This window comes from Hibiscus syriacus, unplaced genomic scaffold (assembly GCF_006381635.1).
Source record: "Hibiscus syriacus cultivar Baekdansim isolate YM2019G1 unplaced genomic scaffold, ASM638163v2 tig00110383_pilon, whole genome shotgun sequence".
Classification (NCBI taxonomy): Eukaryota; Viridiplantae; Streptophyta; class Magnoliopsida; order Malvales; family Malvaceae; genus Hibiscus; species Hibiscus syriacus.
The window spans coordinates 2,184,176-2,205,552 of NW_024062714.1; the positions used below are offsets into that span (position 1 = coordinate 2,184,176).

The 21,377-nt window shown below is 35.8% G+C and overlaps 1 protein-coding gene across 2 annotated transcripts; it reads left to right on the forward strand.

Annotated features, from left to right (window-relative positions):
* Positions 1–750: 750 nt before the first annotated feature.
* Positions 751–2,963, forward strand: LOC120121836 (7-deoxyloganetin glucosyltransferase-like). Of its 2 annotated transcripts, none has more exons than XM_039141136.1 (2): positions 751–1,281; positions 1,990–2,963. In XM_039141136.1, the coding sequence occupies exons 1-2, from the start codon at positions 804–806 to the stop codon at positions 2,916–2,918; spliced, it is 1,407 nt and encodes a 468-aa protein (XP_038997067.1). In that variant the 5' UTR covers positions 751–803; the 3' UTR covers positions 2,919–2,963. The 2 variants fall into 2 exon arrangements, with proteins under 2 accessions (XP_038997067.1, XP_038997066.1); XM_039141135.1 differs by having other exon boundaries at positions 753–1,302.
* The last annotated feature ends 18,414 nt before the right edge of the window (positions 2,964–21,377 follow it).

The window sequence follows — 21,377 nt, forward strand, 5'->3', positions numbered from 1 at the left end:
GGGTTACAGTAATATAATATTATCATTTTAAAAACTATTTGTAAACCAAACGAAAGAATAATTTAATCTTTCGTCTTTTTTTCCATTGATATTTTGTTATTGTTTGGAAATGGCAATGGCAGTCTTCCAGATGCTCTATTCATTGATGTACAGCTAAGATTTTGTAGTATACGTAAAATTCAAAATCTAGCTGTCGGCTAAACGAACATTGTTGCTGTGACATGACATGTTACCATAAATCTTATAATGTTTTCCCCCCTTTGGTTGAAATACACGTTTAACATTCAAACTACCATTTTTATTTTATTTTATTTTAATTTTTTAATTTTTTAAAATGTATATTTAATATTTAATATAAGTTTTAATTTAGTATCTATCGTTAAAAACTTAATAGAATTATTAAGGCAACCTTTCTATTATTAATGATGACGGATTATCATAAGATAATATCACATAATCATTAAAAAATAAAAATAACATGTCATTAGTTTTATTAATTTTTTGAATAACAGAATATCAAATTAAAATTTAAACTAAATATTAAGATTTAAAAAAATAAAATTTAAATATCAAAATCATACAAAAATAATAATTTAGATGCTAAATGTATAGTTTAATAATATCTCGTCTCTTTTTCTTTATGAGGATAACGATCAACCATAATTCGGGATAAGATTAATATTAGAGATCAATTAGTTAAGGTCAACACGACATATTTGTTTATGTTAACCTCCTCCAATTTAAATGTCTCAGCTTCTTTTCCATGAAGTTCAACGCTACACTTTCACTTTCCCAAGGGCAAAATGGAACCGGTAAAGCCCCATGTTGTTTGTATCCCTCTACCAGCTCAAGGCCACATAAATCCCATGTCAAAACTTGCCAAGCTCCTTCATTTCAAGGGCTTTCATATCACGTTCGTCCACACCGAATTCAACTATCATCGCTTGCTCGAATCGAAAGCACTCGACTCGCTCGGAGACTCACCTGATTTTCGGTTCGAAACGATAATTGACGGTCTGCCCTCGACGAACCCACGGGGAATACAAGACTTACCCGACTTATGCCTGACGATACCGGTCCAGGGTTTACGTTCCTTTCGGGAGCTCATAATGAAACTTAAGACCTCGTCAGATGTCCCCCCGATTACTTGCATAATATCGGATGGAGTGATGAGTTTCACCTTGGAAGTTGCAGATGAATTTGGGATACCTGAGATGGTTCTTTTCACTCCCAGTGCTTGTGGCATGTTGGGTTACCTTCACTATGAAGACCTTAAAGAACGTGGATATTTCCCCTTGAAAGGTATTGTTTATAATACATATATTCATAATTAAGGACAGATTATCATATATTTTAGACATTTTTTTATTTTTTATTGATTATTTATTTTTTTATTAAATTTTATAAATTTATTTTTCCTAAAATTTTAGCATCCCAATTATAAAATTATGTTATCGTTACCTCAATCGTACCCCTCATAGAGGTTGGATATGAGTATACTTGTCATCTTGAAAGTTCTTCCTCTTAAAAATTTCAATGATCCATCTCATATTAATGCATTAACGTATTGAGTCGACAAACATAGCCATTGGATACCAGGATACTAAATTTTCTAAACTTCTTTAATACCTATATTTGGATAGATTTACTTTGGTTTTAGTCCCTCTACAAAGTTGAAGTTTAAAGTTTAACCATTTTATTTTAGTAGGACATATATATGCCTCTACTATATTGAAGATTAAAGATCAATTCTTTTATTTTAATTTGACATATACATTTTGGATAATTATTTGGCATAATTTATTATATTTTTTTTTACGTTATTAATAGGTACTTAAAATTTAAAATTCTGTTAGCTGTTATATTAAAAATGAGTGGTCATACTCTTATATGCATAGTATTTTAATTCTGGACCTTAAAAGGATGACAACAATTCTCGACCCTAAATCGCAGATGACTCTCTGTTACTGTCTTTCTCATTATTTGCAGATGAGAGTCAGTTGAGTAATGGTTATCTGGACGCAGAGATAGATTGGATACCGGCAATGAAAGGAATTAGATTAAGAGAACTCCCCACCTTCATTCGAACCACCAATCCACACGATACGATGTTCAATTACAACCTCCAATCCGTCAACAATGCCACCAAAGCCGCCGCTGTCATCCTCAACACCTTCGATGATCTCGAACACCAAGTTCTGGACGCCATTAAAACCAAGTTAACCAACCTCTACACCATCGGTCCATTATCACTGCTTCACCGCCAAGTTTGTCCGAAAAATCTGGACTCCATCGGCTCAAATTTATGGGAAGAAGACACCCAATGCTTGGCTTGGTTAGACAAATGGGAACCCTGCTCGGTTGTGTACGTAAACTTTGGGAGTTTGATAACGGTGACGCCTCAACAGCTGCGTGAGTTTGCATGGGGACTGGCCGACAGCAAGTACCCATTCTTGTGGGTTATTAGGACGGATCTCGTCAACGGCGGCGGGGAAGATGTACTGTCTACGGAGTTCATGAAGGCGATAAGTGATAGGGGTCTGCTTGTAGGGTGGTGTCCGCAGGAAAGGGTGCTGAGCCACCGTTGTGTTGGAGGGTTCTTGACTCACTGCGGGTGGAATTCGACGATGGAAAGTGTGTGTGAAGGGGTGCCATTGATTTGCTGGCCTTTTTTCGCAGACCAGCAGATGAATTGTTTTTACTGTTGTGAAAAGTGGGGCACTGGGATGGAGATCGACGATGATGTGAAGAAGGAGAAAGTTGAAAGTCTTGTAAGGGAGTTGATGGAAGGGATGAAGGGACATTGTTTAAGGCTAAAGGCCATGGATTGGAAGAAGAAAGCTGAAGCTGCTACAAGCACCGGTGGATCTTCTTACATAAATTTTGATAACATTGTTATGCAGTTGAAACGCAAGTAAAAGTTTATGATATAATTTATTTTATGCTTTTATTATGATATTTTACTGAAAATATATCATTATTATCCGCAAAGGTACCTCTTCCGACATTGGTAACTTTCTTATCTCAACTTGATATTGAATGAAGTGCTCTTAATAGGTTTAGAACCATTAACTAAAGAAATATGATATAACAAATATGAGCAACTTGATCAACCGACCAAATATGCTTGTTCTTAATGTATATATATTCTCAAATTAATATCCGAACTTTAATTACATCATATGATTTGTTACTTTTATTGCTTTTTGATCAACAGAGCAATCTTATTAGAAGAAAGATTGCGTCCAACTAGGTTATATACCTCATTAAAAACCTCCCTAAACCTATATGGTGGAAAAGAGTACATATAACCAAGCGAAGAACAAACTACAACAAAAAAAAACACAGCAGCAAAGCAAACACCTAAAAGAGACCAAAGAAAAGAATGTTCAAGTGGTAATTCAAATTATAAGAAAGCCATGAGAATATTAGAGTAGTATTCATATATGGTTAGTTTTGTTGGTGAATAAACTTAATTTGCCATTAAATTCGTAAATGCACAGTGGACAAATTTAAGGTTGTTTTTAAATGACAATTTGAAGGGGCAAACGTTAACCATTATGGGTGTATAACCTATAAAATTAAAGCTATTGAAGTCTATTTTCAGGTGCAACAAATTTCAAGTCGATTGGATTTCTCTAGAGAAAGTTATAGCAATTTTAGTAGTGAAGAGCCAGAATTTACTGTGTTGTTTTCTGGTTTTGAGTTGTTTTAATTCTGTTTTTTAAATATGAATTTTAAGAGTCATGTCTAAGGCTATAAATAGATTTGTATTCTCATGTAAGAAGGCAAGAGAGAAAATACAAAAAGATAGTTTGAATAATACAAGAGTTGTTGTGAGAATTGTGTCTCTTTTCCCTCCACTGAAATATATATCAAATACTTACAAATTGGTATTCAGAGCCAATGGAAAATTACGGGAAAATGTCGAGTATGCCACTACCATGACTGACGAAAGCCAACTACAACAACTGGAGCATTCAAATACCGAAGATGCATGGGAAGTAGTCGAGAACGGTTTCACCGAACCAGAGAATACCGAAGATATGACAGTAAATGAAATCAAGACATTGAAAAATACACGAATGAAGGACAAGACAGTGCTATACATGCTGTTTCAAGCGGTTGACGAGTCAGACTTTGAAAAGATAGCGAGCATGACAACTGGCAAGGAAACATGGGATACGTTTCAAAAAGTATTCAAGGGGGCTGACCGAGTAAAGCAAGTAAGACTCCAAACTCTACGCAGCAAGTTGGAGGGTATAAAGATGAAGGAGTCAAAAGGTGTATCCGATTACATCACGCGTGTGCAAACTGTGGTAAATCAGCTCAAGTGCAATGGTGAAACTCTAAAGGACTCGAGGGTTTTGGAGAAAATTTTACGATCACTAACTGATGATTTCGAGAATATTGTATGTGCTATTGAAGAGTCGAAGGACCTGGAGGAGCTAACTATAGACGATCTCGCTGGGTCACTAGAGGCACATTAGCAACGCAAGAAGAAAAAGAAGAATGAGTCGCTTGAGGAAGCATTGCAAGCCAAGGTGTCTATCAAAGACGAAAAAGTACTCTATACTCAAAATTTTCGAGGTAGAGGGCGCTGTGGAGGTCGCAGCAATGGTCGCGGTGGTGGAGGTCGCGGTCGAGGTGGATACTATGAGGAGAAGGGGCAATCAAACCAACAAAATTGGCGAGGTAGAGGACATGGTCGTGGGAGAGGCGGCCGGTCAAATCATTCAAAAATTGAGTGCTACAACTGCGGCAAGCATGGGCACTATGTAAAAGAGTGCAAATCAAATGTCTAGTGCTATAATTGCGGCAAGCATCGGCACTATGCAAATGAGTGATATTCCGAGAAAAAGGTAGAAGAAAACGTGAATCTAGTCGCGGAAGAAGAGACAAGAGAAGATGGTGTTCTCATGATGGCCTATGAAAATATCGTTCCTGACAGCGACACATCGTGGTATCTTGATACTGGCGCTAGTAATCATATGTGCGGGCACAAACACCTCTTTTTGGAGATGCAAGTGATAGAAGAAGGGCACGTGTCATTTGGAGATGCATCGAAGGTTCAAGTAAAGGGTCGAGGTAAAATATGTTTTTCTCAAAAAAGATGGTAAAGAATGATCGATTGAGGATGTTTATTATGTGCCCGATTTGAAGAGTAATATCCTTAGCATGGGGCAATTATTGGAGAAGGGATATTCAATTTTCATGAAAGACCGAATGTTGCACTTGAAGGACAAAATAAAGTCAGTTGCTTGTACATGTGGAGATGACCAAGAATCGAATGTTCAAACTTAACTTGAGAAAGGTGCGAGAAATATGTTTGCAAGTCAACATGGAGGATAAGGCCTTGTTGTGGCACTTACGATTCAGACACTTGCATTACGGTGGCCTAAAAGAGTTAGCAAGGAAGGATATGGTACACGGGCTACCTGACATGGATTACATTAAGAAATTTTGTGAGGGATGTGTACTCGACAAACAAGCGAGGAATATTTTAAAAAAAATGACAGAATATCGTGCAAAGAGGTCTCTCGAGTTGATACACACCGACATATGCGGTCCTATCACACTAAAGTCATTCACTAAGAAAAGGTATTTTATCACTTTTATTGACGATTGCACAAGGAAAAATTGGGTTTATTTTTTGAAGGAAAAATCTGAGGCATTCAAGGTGTTCAAGAAATTCAAGGTGTTAGTAGAGAAGATAATCGGGCATTATATCAAGGCTTTACAGTCAGATAGAGGTGGAGAGTACATGTCAACTGCCTTTACGAAATATTGCGAGGAACAAGGAATCAAGAGGTTTTTAACCGCACCCTACTCACCTTAACAAAACGGTGTGGCCGAGAGGAAAAATCGAACTATTCTTTACATGGTTCGATCGATGTTAAAGAAGACATGCCTAAAGAATTTTTGGCAGAAGCGGTTCAATACGTCTTGTATGTTCAAAATCGGTGCCCACATGCAAAATTGGTGAACCAAACACCATAAGAAGCTTGGAGTGGACGAAAACTGACCGTATCGCATTTCAAAGTATTCGGTAGTGTGGCCTATGTGCATGTACCGGATCAAAGAAGAACCAAGCTCGATGACAAAAGCAAAAGATATATCTTTATCGGCTATGATGAAAAGACAAAAGGTTTCAAGTTGTTTGATCCAATAGAGAAGTAGTAGTCAGCCGAGATGTGCATGTAAACAAGTCAAGTTCGTGGGATTGGGAAAAATCAACGGAAGTGATATTTGAGAAAGGAAAAGCATCTACCGGTGCAATCATTACACCAACAAACACACCGACAAATTCACCAACAATCGATGATGAAGATGAGCCAAGACAACCAAGGATGCGAAGCATGCAAGATTTGTACGACTCAAAAAGTGAGGTACATTTAATTTGTCTTTTGGTGGATGCCAAAATAATTACATTTGAAGAAGCGGTACGGAATGAGAAGTGGAAAACAGCCATGGATGAAGAAATAAAATCAATTGAGCGAAACCAAACTTGGGAGCTAGTTGAATTGCTAAAAGAAAGTCAGCCCATAAGAGTAAAATGGATATACAAAAAGAAGATGAATGCTCAAGGTGAGATAGAGCGGTACAAGGCAAGGCTAGTTGCAAAGGGGTATCGACAAAAAGCGGGGATAGACTATGATGAAGTGTTTGCCTCAATTACAAGAATGGAGACGATTCGCCTTCTCATTTCTCAAGCAGCTCAATTCAAATGGAAAATTTTTCAAATGGATGTCAAGTTAGCTTTTTTGAATGGTGTGCTAGAATAAGAGGTGTATGTAGAGCAACCACCTAGGTACATGAAAATTGGGGAAGAAAAGAAAGTGTTGAAATTAAAGAAGGCACTTTATAGACTGAAGCAAGCACCTCGAGCTTGGAATACCCGCATCGACACTTACTTCAAGAAGAACGGGTTTACTCGATACCCATATGAGCATGCATTGTATGTGAATAAAAAAAAGGTAACTTGTTGTTTGTAGCTCTTTATGTTGATAATCTTATATTCATGGGTAATAATGAGGAGATGATAAAAGATTTTAAAGAGTCTATGACTCGGGAGTTCGAAATGACAGACTTGGGTTTGATGAAGTACTTTCTTGGCCTAGAGGTTAGACAAGAAAATACTGGGATTTTTGTGTCACAAGAAAAATATGCAAAAGAAATTCTAAAAAGAAACAAAATGCAGGATTGCAATCCGATATTGACACCAATGGAACCCGGGGTGAAACTTTGTAAGTTTGATAGTGGAGAACGAGTAGATGCGACCAAGTACTGAAGTCTAGTTGGGAGTATTTGTTATCTCACATGCACAAGGTCGGACATTTCTTATAGCGTTGGTGTTGTAAGTAGATTCATGGAGGAGCCGTCTACAAGCATTTAAAAGTAGTAAAGAGAATTTTGTGGTATATTCGGGGAACTGAATCCCTTGGGTTATTCTACAAAAAAGCTGAAGATTTAATGCTAGTGGGATATTCCGATAGCGATTGGTGCAGTGATGTGGATGATCGAAAGAGTACATCAAGATATGTTTTCTTTTTGGGGGACACGACATTCACTTGGCTATCAAATAAACAACCAGTCGTAACACTCTCTACGTGCGAAGCAGAGTATGCGGTAACAGGAAGTTGTGTGTGTCATTTGATTTGGTTGAGAAGATTGTTGAAGGATCTAATTTTTGTTCAAGAGAAGGCCACACAAATTTACTTGGACAGTATATCAATGATTGAATTGGCAAAGAATCATGTCCATCATGAAAGAAGTAAGCATATTGACCTGAAGTTCCATTTCATCCGAGAGCACGTGAAGGAAAAGGAGATAGAACTAGTGCATGTGAAAAGTGAAGACCAAGCAGCTGACATCTATACAAAGCCACTGTCCGCAAGACCTTTTGAGAAAATGAGAAATCTACTTGGCATGAAGGACAAAAGAGAATTAAGTTTAAGGAGGGGTGTTTGTGAATAAACTTAATTTGCCATTAAATTCGTAACTGCACAGTGGACACGTTTAAGGATGTTTTTAAATGACAATTTGAAGGGGGAAAAGTTAATTATTATGGGTGTATAACCTATCAAATTAAATCTATTGAAGTCTATTTTTAGGTGCAACAAATTTCAAGTCGATTGGATTTCTCTAAAGAAAGTTTAGCAGTTTTAGTAGTGAAGGGTTAGAATTTACTGTGTTGTTTTCTGGTTTTGAGTTGTTTTAATTCTTTTTTTAAATATGAATTTTAAGAGTCATGTCTAAGGCTATAAATAGATTTGTATTCTCATGTAAGAAGGTAAGAGAGAAAATACAAAAAGATAGTTTGAATAATACAAGAGTTGTTGTGAGAATTGTGTCTCTTTTCCCTCCACCGAAATATATATCAAATACTTACAAGTTTGTTGTAACTATTTTACTATTATATTGGGCTATTTTGTTATACTTGGATTGTTGTATATATAGTGGGTCTGTCTAATATTCCAAACGAAGCAAAATAATCCATTTCTTATGAAATGAATAATATTCAGTTGTTTAGCCTTTGACTTATCCTTAGTAAACATTGTTATCGTCTTCTTCCTTTGTGCACAGTTCTTTCTTGCTTTCTCTATTGAATCTCCATTGTTGGTTACTTATAGCTAATGTTCTATAATTCTTGTCATGGTATCATTTGCTTAATATCCTGCAACTACTTTTCTTTTGCTCCGCTCTGATTTATTACTTTTGCCCTAATCGCTTTTTTGAAGAGTTCTTCAGCATTGCTCGTCAATGGTTTATTTTCAGTTTTTGTTTCTTCTTCGCTTAACCTCTTTTTGCTTCCAGTCACAGATTGATACAAATTACCTTTGCTTTCTCTCTTCATCAAGGTTGGTCACAATTATTAATCAGATTTATTAGTCGCGTCTTCTCTGCTCTTTGGTTGATCTTCGATTCTGGTGAGACTGTTTTATTTTTCCGATTGGATTGGCATGTTGTATTCTTCTTTCTTCGTTCTCTGTTGTTTATCATTTAATCTTTTGAGATTCTCCTTCTGCTTGTGTTATTTTCAGTATGACTAATTTTGTGGATGAATGTGATCTAAATACTACTGGTAGTTCTGATTCTGATGCCTCTAATAGGTTATTCTCTACTAAGAAAATTAATGTGACATTTGATTATCATAATTACCTGATATGGCATCAACAAGTTTTTCTTACATCAAAAATCATAGGTTGCAGAAGTATATAGATTCTAATATTTTTTGGCCTACACAGTATATAACTAGAGATGGCATAAGTTTGAATCCTGAATATAAGTTGTATGAGGAGCAATATGGAGCTCTTGTTTCGTGGTTGCTCTCAACTATTAGTGAAGATGTTTTACCTCATCTAATAGGACTTAATACTGCAACTGAGATATGGAATGTGTTACATAGGTTTTATAGTGGCAAAACCACTTATAGATTAATGTCATATAGGAGAATGCTTCATTCTCATATAAAGGGAGAACTGAGTATGAGAGAATACTTGATGAAAATTAAATATGTCAGTGACAATCTAGCTAGCTGTGGTGAGATAATCTCAGAACATGAACATATCACTGTTATATTGAATGGTTTGCCACTTGAATTTGAATCAATTATTACTATCATAACTACAACCCCCACTCTTCTAGATTTAAGATATGTTAGCATTATATTGCTTTATACTGAAATTAGACATCCTCATATTCTTAATCATATCTCAGCTTGTGCTCATGTTGCTACTCAAGTTACAAATGAACAGGTGGCTTCTAATAATATTTCGCTGTCTGAATATCAAAGCAAGGGTGAATTTGCTGATAATATTGTTCAAAACTTTAATATAACACAACAGTAAGGGTACAGGACGATATTCATCATCTAGACCGCAATGTCAATTGTGTAGCTAGATGGGATATCTTGTTAAAAGATGTTATTACAGGTTTGATATGATTTAAAAGAATGAGTTGTCTTGTCCTACACAGAATAATAACAATAGGGGCTATTCCGATATTCAAGCAATTTCCTACACTTATAATAATCCCAGCAATGACAACTTCACTTCTTATAATACGATGTATTATGCATCAACACCCTTGATAGCAGTTCCTTAAGTTCTTGTATTTCGTCCACATGTTTATCCTTTTAATGCTCATCATCAGGACTACTCAAGTCCTCTCAATGTTTCTTCATTCCTTATCGAAAATACTACTCAATTCATTGTTGTTGCTCAACCACATGTTACATCTCATACTTACATAGCTACACCTGAAACAGTGGATAACAAGGTCTGGTATCCAGATTCTTGAGCAACTCATCATATTAACAAAGATCTTAGCAGTTTGCAGCTTGAAGACACTCACCCTGGAGCAGGTAGTGTAGTAGTTGGTAATGGTGATTCTTTACCGATACAATACACTAGTCAATCTTATTTTTATCCTAATTCCAATAAATTTCATTTAAATAAATTATTTTATATTCCTAACATTACTAAAAACATGTTGTCTATTTCCAAATTTACTCAAGACAATCAGGTTCTGCTTGAATTTTATCCTAACTTTTGTCATATTCATGACATGCATACTCGAAAAGTGTTGTTAAAAGGAAATGAAGTTGTAGGGCTGTGCAAACTCAATGTTACTATGAATAATTATATTGATAATAAATGTTACATAACTACTGGTGATAAGTTCTCTATTAATAGTTTTGTTAATGCTTCTTTGTCCTCAATAAGTTGTCATTTTGTAAATGCTAGAAAGGCATCTATAGATATGTGGCACAAAAGACTTTGTCATCCTTCTAGATAAGTTTTAATTTATGCACTAAAACATTGCAATGTAAGCATGTCAACTTGCTAAATCACACAAGCTACCTTTTTATGACTCGCACACTATTTATAAAAAACCTTTAGAGCTTATAGTAGCTGATGTATGGGGTTCTGCTCCTATATATTCTAATGGTTTTAGGTTCTATGTTGCTTTCACTGATGCTCACTATAGATATACTTGGAATTACTTTTTAAAGAAAAAATCTGAGGTCAAGACTATTTTTCCTCAATTTAATAGACAGGTAGAGAGGCAATTGGTGTCAAGCTCAATGTTTTTCAATCGGATCGAGAGGGTAAATTTGGTGCTCTTCAAGCTTACATGAAAGAACAAGGAATAGTGCACGGATTGTCATGTCCTCATACTTTGGAGCAAAATGCCTTGGTAGAAAGGAATCATCAACAGATAGTTGAGGTAGGTCTTTCTATGCTAGCTCATGCTTCAATGCCTTTAAGTTTTTGGAATGATGTTTTTTCTAGTGCAATGTTTTTATTAATCGACTTCCTACACATGATTTGTCTAGAATATCAACATATGAAAATATTTTTCGTAAAACACCATATTTTAGTTTTTTAGAGTTTTTGGTTGCGTGTGTTACTCGTTTTAAGGCCTTATAACCAACACAAATTCCAGTTTCATTCTTCTGTTTGTGTCTTCTTGGATTTTTCCCCTCCTCATAAGGGATATAAGTGCTTAGATTCTAATGGTCGTGCATATGTGTCAAGGCATGTTCGATTTGAAGAGCATGAGTTTCCTTATCAACAACATCAAAGTTTTCCTAATATTTTTACTCAGTAGAAGTTAAAGAGTCCTAATGGAACTAGTAAAAAACACTTAAGTGTCAAAAACCTTTGTCTTCAAAATAGTTTGTTTCATCTTTCTTTTCTTTCTTCCACTAACACACAGTCATAAATTGACTTCCTCATCAGTATTATCATCTCCTACATTACCACAACACTTGTTAGAATTATCATCTTCAGTATCATCATACTACCCTTCGAATTTACCATCTTCCTCACCACTACATCACTTATCAGAATTACCATATTACACCCCCTCACATACTTCCGTAGAATCAACATCTTTCACTTCACTACATGATCCATCTCTCACTTCATCACAACATCAATCTACATCGTCTCTATCTCATCCATCTCATTCATCCACTTCAGAACCATCCACATCCTCTACATCATCCTCACTACAACCACCATCTCGTTTTGTTCAGAATACTCATTCCATGGTCACTCGTGGGAAAGCTGACATTTTTAAACCTAAAGTGTTCTTGTTGAGACAAGTCCTCAAGAGCCAGCTAATGTCTATGAAGCATTGCAACATCCTGCTTGGCGTGAAGCTGTTCATAATAAGTACACTGCTCTTATGAAAAATGGTACGTGGGAGTTAAAGCTTTTGCCACAAACTCACAAGGCAATAGGTTGCAAGTGGCTTTTTAAAGTGAAAAAGAAGCTTGATGGGATAGTTGATAGGTTCAAGGTTCATCTAGCAGCCAAAGGTTATTTACAAATGGTGGGAGGAGACTTCTCAGAGACGTTTAGTCTAGTAGTTTGAGCAAGTACAATAAGGACTGCTCTTGTTGTTATTGTCATAAAATTTTGGCCACATAGGCAGATCGATGTTAACAATGCGTTCCTAAATGGAAAGGTACCAGAAGAAATATACATGTGTCAGCCTCCACGGTTTGATCATAGAAGTGAAGATGGGAAGGAGTTAGTGTGTTGTTTAAAGAAAGCTCTTTATGGGTTTAGGCAAGCTCCTAGAGCATGGTTTGAGACCTTGAGAAATTTTTTGGTTGAAAGCTTGGGTTTTACTGTTTCAAAAGCTAGTTCTTCGTTGTTTATTAGAAATTCAGCATGAACCCAAGTTCTTTTAATGGTGTATGTTGATGATATTGTCATCACGGGAAGTCAGGAAATAGAAGTGAATGTATTAGTGCAAGCAATCAACAATGAGTTTTCACTTAAAGATTTGGGCCAGTTAGAGTTTTTTTTTTCTTGGGATGCAAGTTGAACATACTTTAGGAGGCTTGATTTTAAATCAGAAGAAATATATTTATGAGTTGTTGAAAAGGTCAAACTTAGACGAGTCAACACCCACTCCTACACCCATGGTCCTTGCTCCTAAACTCAAGGCAAACGATGGACAGTTGTTCGGTGATGTTCATCTCTAACATAGTGTTGTGGGAGGTCTGCAATGTGTGTGTTTCACAAGGCTTGACATAGCCTATGTTGTCAACAAGGTTAGTTATTACATGAATAATCCATGTGATACATATTGGAGGGCAGTGAAATGCATATTGAGATGTCTCATTGGGACACTTGAGCATGGACTATTTTTCACTCAAGCTAGAAATTTCAGTTTAGTCTGCTACAGTGATGTAGACTAGCATCATCGGTGGAAAATTGATGATCCACGACAGGTTATTGTATATACCTTGGAGGCAGCCCGATTGTGTGGTGTTCTAAGAAACAAAATGTCGTCTCTAGGTCTACATTAGAAGCAGAGTATAGAAGTCTTGCTAATTATGTTTCTGAATTAATTTGGATTGAACAATTACTTGATGAAATTGTCAAATAATAGCTATCGAAGCAACAAAGCAAAGATGAGCAAAGCAAACTAAGTCGATTTCCACGACGCTAATCCATCTCCTGGTTGCAAAATGGAAGATAACCACCCAACACCAACAAACTAAAAAACCACAGTAGAAGAGAAATGTTGGACAGCTGAATAAATCGAGCCAACAGAAAACCCAGCTAACCCACAAACGCAGAACAAACAAACACAACACCAGCGATCAAACATGCACAAGAGAAAGCTTCAACTTTAACCCCACCATGAATACGTTGGAAAAAAACCAAAGAACGGAGAATAGAACACGCCAAAGTCTTCAACATGGCACAATAACTACCAACCAATCAATTAAACCCAAATTACCAACACACCAAACAATTAACACAACCGAAACGGGAAAACAAGAAAAACAAGACCGAATGACTACTACAACGCCTTGAAAGCTCAAGTGTTGACAGCCCATATTTTGCCAGCCAAACCGGACATCAATTTCAATTAGAAGAGGCCAGAGCCTCTCAGGGCGATTAATAAAATTAAAGATCCAGATTATGGCAACACGAGAAGGAGATTCCACCGTCAGCGACACCATACCTCAAGGCCTGGCTTCCAGAACCAATTCCAATGATATCATAATAGCAATAATTCCAGAAGCCACATTACTACCGACATAAGAAAGATCAAAAAATAAAGCATGACGTGCATATTTCTCCTGATTTGAAAATATCACCTCTTCTATTTGCTCAATTTGGAAACCATAAATCAAAGCAAAGTAGCACTAAACCAGCCATCAGCAACACTAAGCCTTCACCAGTTGCAAAGAAAACAAGCACACCACTCAACGACTTGAGTAAAAAACCTAGCAGTACAAAATGGGAAAGCAAACAAACTAAACCAGCCAGCAAAATACTATGCCCTCTCACAAATTCAGAACATACTGAAGCGACACACTTCAAATAGCAACCAACCCATTCATCGACACCAAATTTATAAATTTACCACCAAGCTCTGAATAGATCTCGTCTCATCATTTGCATCAGACGATCAACAAGGTCGATCGATCCTTTCCACCTCCACGTCTCGATTTCTTAAAAAATTCATTCAAGAAATTATGCTTATCTTTTACACTTTTTACTTTCGGATGCCTTTTCAATTTCCAAACCTTATCGAACTCAAATTCCGATTCTTCTACATCAACAACCACAAATAACCAAGAAATTTCTAAACTAAAAAACGACACTCTCTGTCATGCACCCACAATTCTCTCCCCATACATACACTCATGCATCACCTCCATCAAAGCCCTATCTCGGACTAATAAAACTCTAGAAAATAAAACGTCCTAACTAATTCTGAAAATTTAAAATTTCACGTTATAATCTTCATCACTATACTTCTTCGAATCTTTCATGACCCTCTAACACCCATCAACGCACCTTTATTCCTTATCTAGTAATGCCAGTTTCCTCACTACTTCCCTTTCATTGCCTATAATTTTAATCCTATTTTCCCCCTAAATTCAATGTATTCTCAGCTTCCTTAATCGATGCTACCCACCTAACTTCAAATCTGAATCAGATAGGGACCGTCTTGAGAGTTTAGATGATTCCAAATCTTTCTTCTTCAACTTTTATTAATGATGTTAATTTTTAATTCCTTTACCAACGATTTTAATTTTTGATGTGGCAACATAAGATTGTATCATATGTCAGTAATATATTATCATTTATGGTTGAAGATACTATTTTTTATCCATATTATTATTATTATTATTATTAATATTATTATTATCATTATTAATATTATTATTATTATTATTTTTATTATTATTATTATTATTATTATTTTTACTATTATTATTAAATATATTAAATCCATATAAATTACAAACCAATTACAATTAAACCGGCCCAGTTACAAACCAACTAAAACCGGTCCAAATCCAACCAGAAACCCTAAATATTTGGGTTTCCAGTTAGGGTTTCCTAACCCTAATTTGATCAGCCGCCTCAGCTCACAGCCGTTGGATCTGATAAGATCCAACGGTCCAGATGATGCCAGGAGGAAACCCTAGGGTTTGATACCCTAGGGCCACGCGGCGCCGCTCCAGCTTCCACGCGGCTGCCGACAGCCCTCGCCGCCTCCGCCGCTGCCACATCCCAACCGAAGACTCCAAAGATCATATACCAGCCGTCCATGCAAGGCTACGGGGTGAGTCACCACTGGTAGTCCGGTGACTCACCGAAGCCCCTCTTCGGACCGGTCCGAGACGAACACGGTGGTGGCTATAAAAGCCACCACCCACCTGCGAAAAAAAAAAAAAAAAGAAGACAGAGATATACAACGAGACAGAGAGACAGAAAAAAAAAAGAAGACGAGAAAGAGACATAAAAAAAAACAGAGAAAATCCAAACTATTACCAACGATCTCAGCAGCAAGAAAACCAGAAAAAAAAAAAGAAAAAGGAAGAGAAGACTTACCGAGGAAGCCTCGACCACCGGATCTCGTCAGAACCAACAAAAACCGAAGGTATATTTGTAGATTTGCTCCGATTGGGAGCTTCTTAAGGAAAAAGAATACCGGAAACGTCCTTAAGACGTCCTGATCTATTTAATGATGTCAAAATACAATTTTCCGGCCACCGGATACGGTGGCCGGCGGTGATAATCACGGCGGCACACGGTGGCCCGACCGGTGACCGGCTTCCCTCCGGTGAGGGAAGCTAGAGAGAGGCGAGAGAGTTTTTAAACTCTCTCGGTTTAGAGAGAGAGAAGGAAATGAGGAATGAAATGGTTGGCCCTTCGGGCCAGCCGATTTGGACTCTTATAGTCCTTCCCGAACGACGTCGTTTCGGGAAGGACTATGCACGTAATTACAAAATAGTTAAATCCCGTCCGTAGTACTCCCAACTTGTAAATTTTATATTTTGGTCACTAAACTGAATTTATAATAATTTTAATTCAGTCTTTGAATTTTAATTTTGTTCATTTTAGTCCTTTTTATTAAAATAATATATTTAGGATAAATGACAGATTCAATCCCTTAATTTTAATAAATAATTTTTTTTTAATCCCTAGTTCATATTTTTAATTTATTCTATTATAAAATTTGGATTTTAAATAATTTCCTTTTGGTCACTAAATTATTAAATTAGAAAATAAAATATTTAAACCCTATAATTTCAATTAATTAGTAATTAGTAATTAGTTTTATTTTTATAATTTAGTTATTCATTATATATGTCTTCATTTATTTTATTGTTTTAGTAATATTTTTATTTTATTATATTGTTAAACATTTTTTATATATTCATAAATATATATATAATAAATAGTATTTTTTTAAATATTTATTTTTAATATCGAAGAAAAGGACAGTCTTAATACAACTGGATGTCCTATTCTGATATTTTAAAATTAAAAAGTAAACAATATTATTGAAATTAATATTTATCAAATATCAAAGAAAAGAGCTGTCTTAAGGCACCTAGAAATTCTTTTCAGATATTTTTAAATAAATAAATATTTTTTATATAATTTTGAAATAATAGGATTATAAATTAAATATATTTTTGAATTTTTAAATTTTAATAATAGAGACAATTTATAATTAAAAAGTACCAATTTTGGGCGTTGTAGGGGTGCTAATCCTTCCCTAAACGTAACCGACCACGAATCCCTTTTTATTATTAAAAAGAACGAATTTTTGGTTATAAACGCAGATCAGTTCATTTTTTAATTGATGTTTTCTTAAAACTCTTTTAAAAAATATTTTTTAGGTATTCGACCTACCTGACCCAAAAGGCCGATGGCGACTCCCAAATTATTTTCAAAATTATTATAACATCAATTTCCCCGCCAAATTTTAATATTTCGTACCCGGACGAAAACCGGTTACGACAGCTTGGCGACTCCGCTGGGGACTTGGTCAAACTTTAAAAAAAAAATCAATAAATTGTCTCTATTAATTAAAAAATTAAAATTTATATATTTATTTTTAATTTTTTTTTCAAAATTTTTATATTTATTATTATTTTTATAATATTTTATGTTTTATTTGCAATTATTGTATATCATTATTTATTTTTTTCTGTCAAAGGTTTTGAACATTTCTCCTCACACACAACACTTGCATTGCATTACATAAAGCTCTATAATTGAGTTGCCCTTTTAGTGGAGTGAAAGCGACGTCTTCGTGAGAATTTATTCTCCGTGTCAGACCTAGCAAGTAACTTCCGGGGTCATATGCTCTCTGTCTTCGTGAGAATTTATTCTCCGTCAGGCATAGAGAAATGTATCCCCTCGAATTGACTCGATCCACTTTAGTCTGTGATGGACTAGGATTGAGGGTTAGCAACCCAAGGGGGCACTAACAAAGACAATTCGGGTTACTTTATTCCTAGATCTGAAACCTTGCATATAAAAAACCTTAGAAACTCTTCCGATCAGAAGTCATGCCGAAATTTTGTCCAAAATGTGTACACACAGGAGAAATGAATTATGTCTTTCCTGTTAATTTATTTATTGTTTAAATTACAGTTTATTTAAATTATTTAAAATTAGAAAAGCATGTTTAAATTAAATAAATGTTATTATTGAATTTTTTATGTAAACTAATTTATTTTCTTTTTTGTGTGTCTTTATTTTTCTGTTTGCATTGCATCATACAGGATAAAGACATTGATCCTTGTGTTAATTGTCATTGGAAAGCCTTCATCTATGGATAAAAAAAGTGTTCAAGTCAAGTAATTCTAAACTCAGAAGTAAGACAGTGGGCTGAAGATTTACAAAGACAAGAAGGAGACAGTATGCAGGATGATTATGTATCTGACTTGGTCAGTTATGCTTCAGTTTCACTAAAAAGAAATGATATGCAAGATTTGCGAAGCATTTGGGAAAGTTGGGATTCAAACAAAAAATTGCAGTTTATCAGACTTACGGAGACATCCCATATTTGCTCTATGTTGAAGTTTGATGATGAATTACTCAGAGCCCTAGTTCAATTCTGAATCCAGGGTACAATTGCTTCACTTTCAATAAGGAGGACTTGGTCCCTACTATTGAAGAATATACACTTTGTTACATCTTGAAGGTGCTTTGGTTGCAGTTTTATCAGACTTACGGAGACATCCCATATTTGCTCTATGTTGAAGTTGATGATGAATTACTCAGAGCCCTAGTTCAATTCTGGAATCCAGGGTACAATTGCTTCACTTTCAATAAGGAGGACTTGGTCCCTACTATTGAAGAATATACAACTTTGTTACATCTTGAAGGTGCTTTGGAGAATCGAATATATTCAAAGTCAATTAAAACTCAACCCTTTCGAGTTAAATTGGCAAAGATTGTCGGGGTACGAGAAGAATGGGTAGCATCCCGTACAAAACAAAAAGGCGAAAGCGAAGGCATAGCTTGGACCAACATCAGAGAACTTATTCAAAGCCATCCAGATATTAAAGTACGATTCGATCTATTTGCTCTGGGTATATAGGTATGGTCATCTTCCCAAAGTATTGGGATATGTTGAAGCTGCAGTGGTAGACTTGTTTAACAGCTACCGAAGAAGATTAATCCTGTTTCTGCCATCCTAGCAGAGACCTTCAGATCGTTAAATGCTTGCAGAAGGTTAGGAGGTGGACGATTCTCAGGGTGTACCCAGTTGTTATATGTTTGGATTCGTAGTCATTTCTGGAGGACGGAAAAGGTTTCATACCGACGCTTCAATACGGATTATTCACCATTAAAGGAATTTCTGGAGCAGGAATGGCCTAAAGAAATTAAGAAAGATATGTGGATTAATGCCTTTCGAAATCTGCAAAGCAATGACGTTGTTTGGCGAGCCCCGTGGCAGATACAAAGAGAATTCTTTTACAGGTGTGGTGATTACAATTGGATAATGCTGCTCGGATTATGGGGAGGAATTGGATATGCACCACTTCTGGTTATAAGACAGTATGAAGGTCGTCAATTTGTACCTGTCACTGCTGGACTACAGTCATCTGAGTTCGCATTCCACAGCAAAATTATAAAAGAATATCATGGAAGCCGTTACAGCTTGGAAAACAACTTTTTGTATCCGAGCTAAAGCAGCAAAAGAAATGCTAACTCCTGATTACGAAGATTGGAGATCTGTCAGAAAAAACGAAAATATTCCTCTACCAGATCAAAATGAGGATATTTCTATGGAAGATCGCATTAAGGTGGTTCCATCAGAGATTGAAATCTTGAGAGCTGAGTTTGAAGCAGAAAGAGAAGGCTGGTCGAAAGAATTAGAGCAAATGAGACAAGATAAAGCTATGTTGGGGGTAGACATTGACTTTCATTCATCACAATGTGCAATGTTGAGAAGAGATAAAGAAAAAGGTGAAGATGAGTACAGAGCCTTACAGAAAAATTACCAGGAGTTATATAAATCCCGAAAAGCATCAGGACCCAGCCAATCGACGGTACAGATGACCAGAGAATTGAACATTGAGAAAAGACGAGTTGAAGATCTGAAAGGAAAGAATAGTCGTCTACTCAAAAGCCTGGAAAAAGGAAAGCAAAAAATGGAAGATTTCGAGGTCGACAGAAGAGAGCGAATTATAAAACACAAGGATGAACACCGTGAGATCATGAATGAAATGCAAAGAGAAAGAGATCGAGCCAAAGATTTAGAAGAGATGAAGAATGACATCTTTGTTAAATTTGAAAGCGAGAAAAGTATTATGTTCAAGGGATTTGAATCTGAAATGAACCAGTTGATTGCTGAGCTTGAAGTCAGAGGCCAAAAGATGGAAGAATCCAATGTTGAAAAAGAAAAATGGGAGTTAGAAAGAAAAAATTTCAATACCAGACTTGAGGTAGAGCAGGAAGTAGCTAGCAATTGGATGCAAAGATGCAGAAACAAAGATGTTCAAATCCAGAAGCTTAATCAAAGAACGCAAGAAGCACGAACAAAACTGGAAGAGGATCTGGATCAGTCTAGAAACAAAAACTCAGAGTTTAATACTTACATTTTACAACTTGAAGAATCATTGTTTCAAGAAAAGGTTCGTCTAGGACCTAATGATCTCAAGGAAAGTAATGAGGAAAATGCTTCACTGCGAAGACGCATTAGAGATCTTGAAAAAATTCTGCACAATTGCCAAGTCAGAATCACTGAGTTAGAGCAAACTCTTGAAGGAACGAATGAGCAATGGCAAAAGTCAACTGAGTTCTATATTGAAAGAAGTGAAGAAAGAAGTAATATGGTGTTCGAGGCCATGGTTCAAATGAGCGAGGTTGCCAGATATGTTGGGGAACTAGCTGTTGAAGCCGAAATAATTGAGCATCAAGTTGATCCAGTTTCTAAGTGCGGAAAGAAGGTGTCATGGTTAATGAAAGAAATTATAGAGCTTAATAGGAAAGCTATGCCTTATCTGTAGTTATGAACTATTATAAAGAAACTTTTGTATGCCGATGAAAGTTGTTCTATGATAGTTAACTTTTTGGGATCAATGTTTTTTACATACATGCATTTTGCATACATTCATCATTCATTTCATAATTTTCGCTATGAATTATTTTATTTAAGTTAAAGTTCATTAATTAAAATTTGAAAAAATAATATTAAAAGATTTTTCAATCGCAGTTACTCTGGCCAAAAAAGAAATACTACATCACTACGGTACTAGACAAGCTACTAAGAGAATTATGGATGATAAAATACAGCGTATTGAGGAACAGCATCATAAAGAACAAGAAGAAATGAGAATGAAGCTGGAAAAAATTGAAGCCAGTATTGCAAATTCACAAGACAGTATGATGAAGAAGATAGAGGACATGTTTAAAAGGCAGGCTATCAGTGGAAAAATGCATGAAAATCCTGTATCTTTTGACCAAGAATCTATGTATCCTCTAGGTTTTTCACCAGAACCAATTTATCATTCTGGTACTATACCTATACAAATCAATGCTCGTACATCTGCATTACAAGAAGCTAAACCACATGAA

Excerpts from the sequence above, each read along its gene's own strand:
- LOC120121836 (XM_039141135.1), top strand. The coding sequence starts at position 804 with ATGGAACCGGTAAAGCCCCATGTTGTTTGTATCCCTCTACCAGCTCAA. Across the intron at positions 1,303-1,989 it reads TGGATATTTCCCCTTGAAAG|ATGAGAGTCAGTTGAGTAAT; the intron begins GTATTGTTTATA and ends CATTATTTGCAG.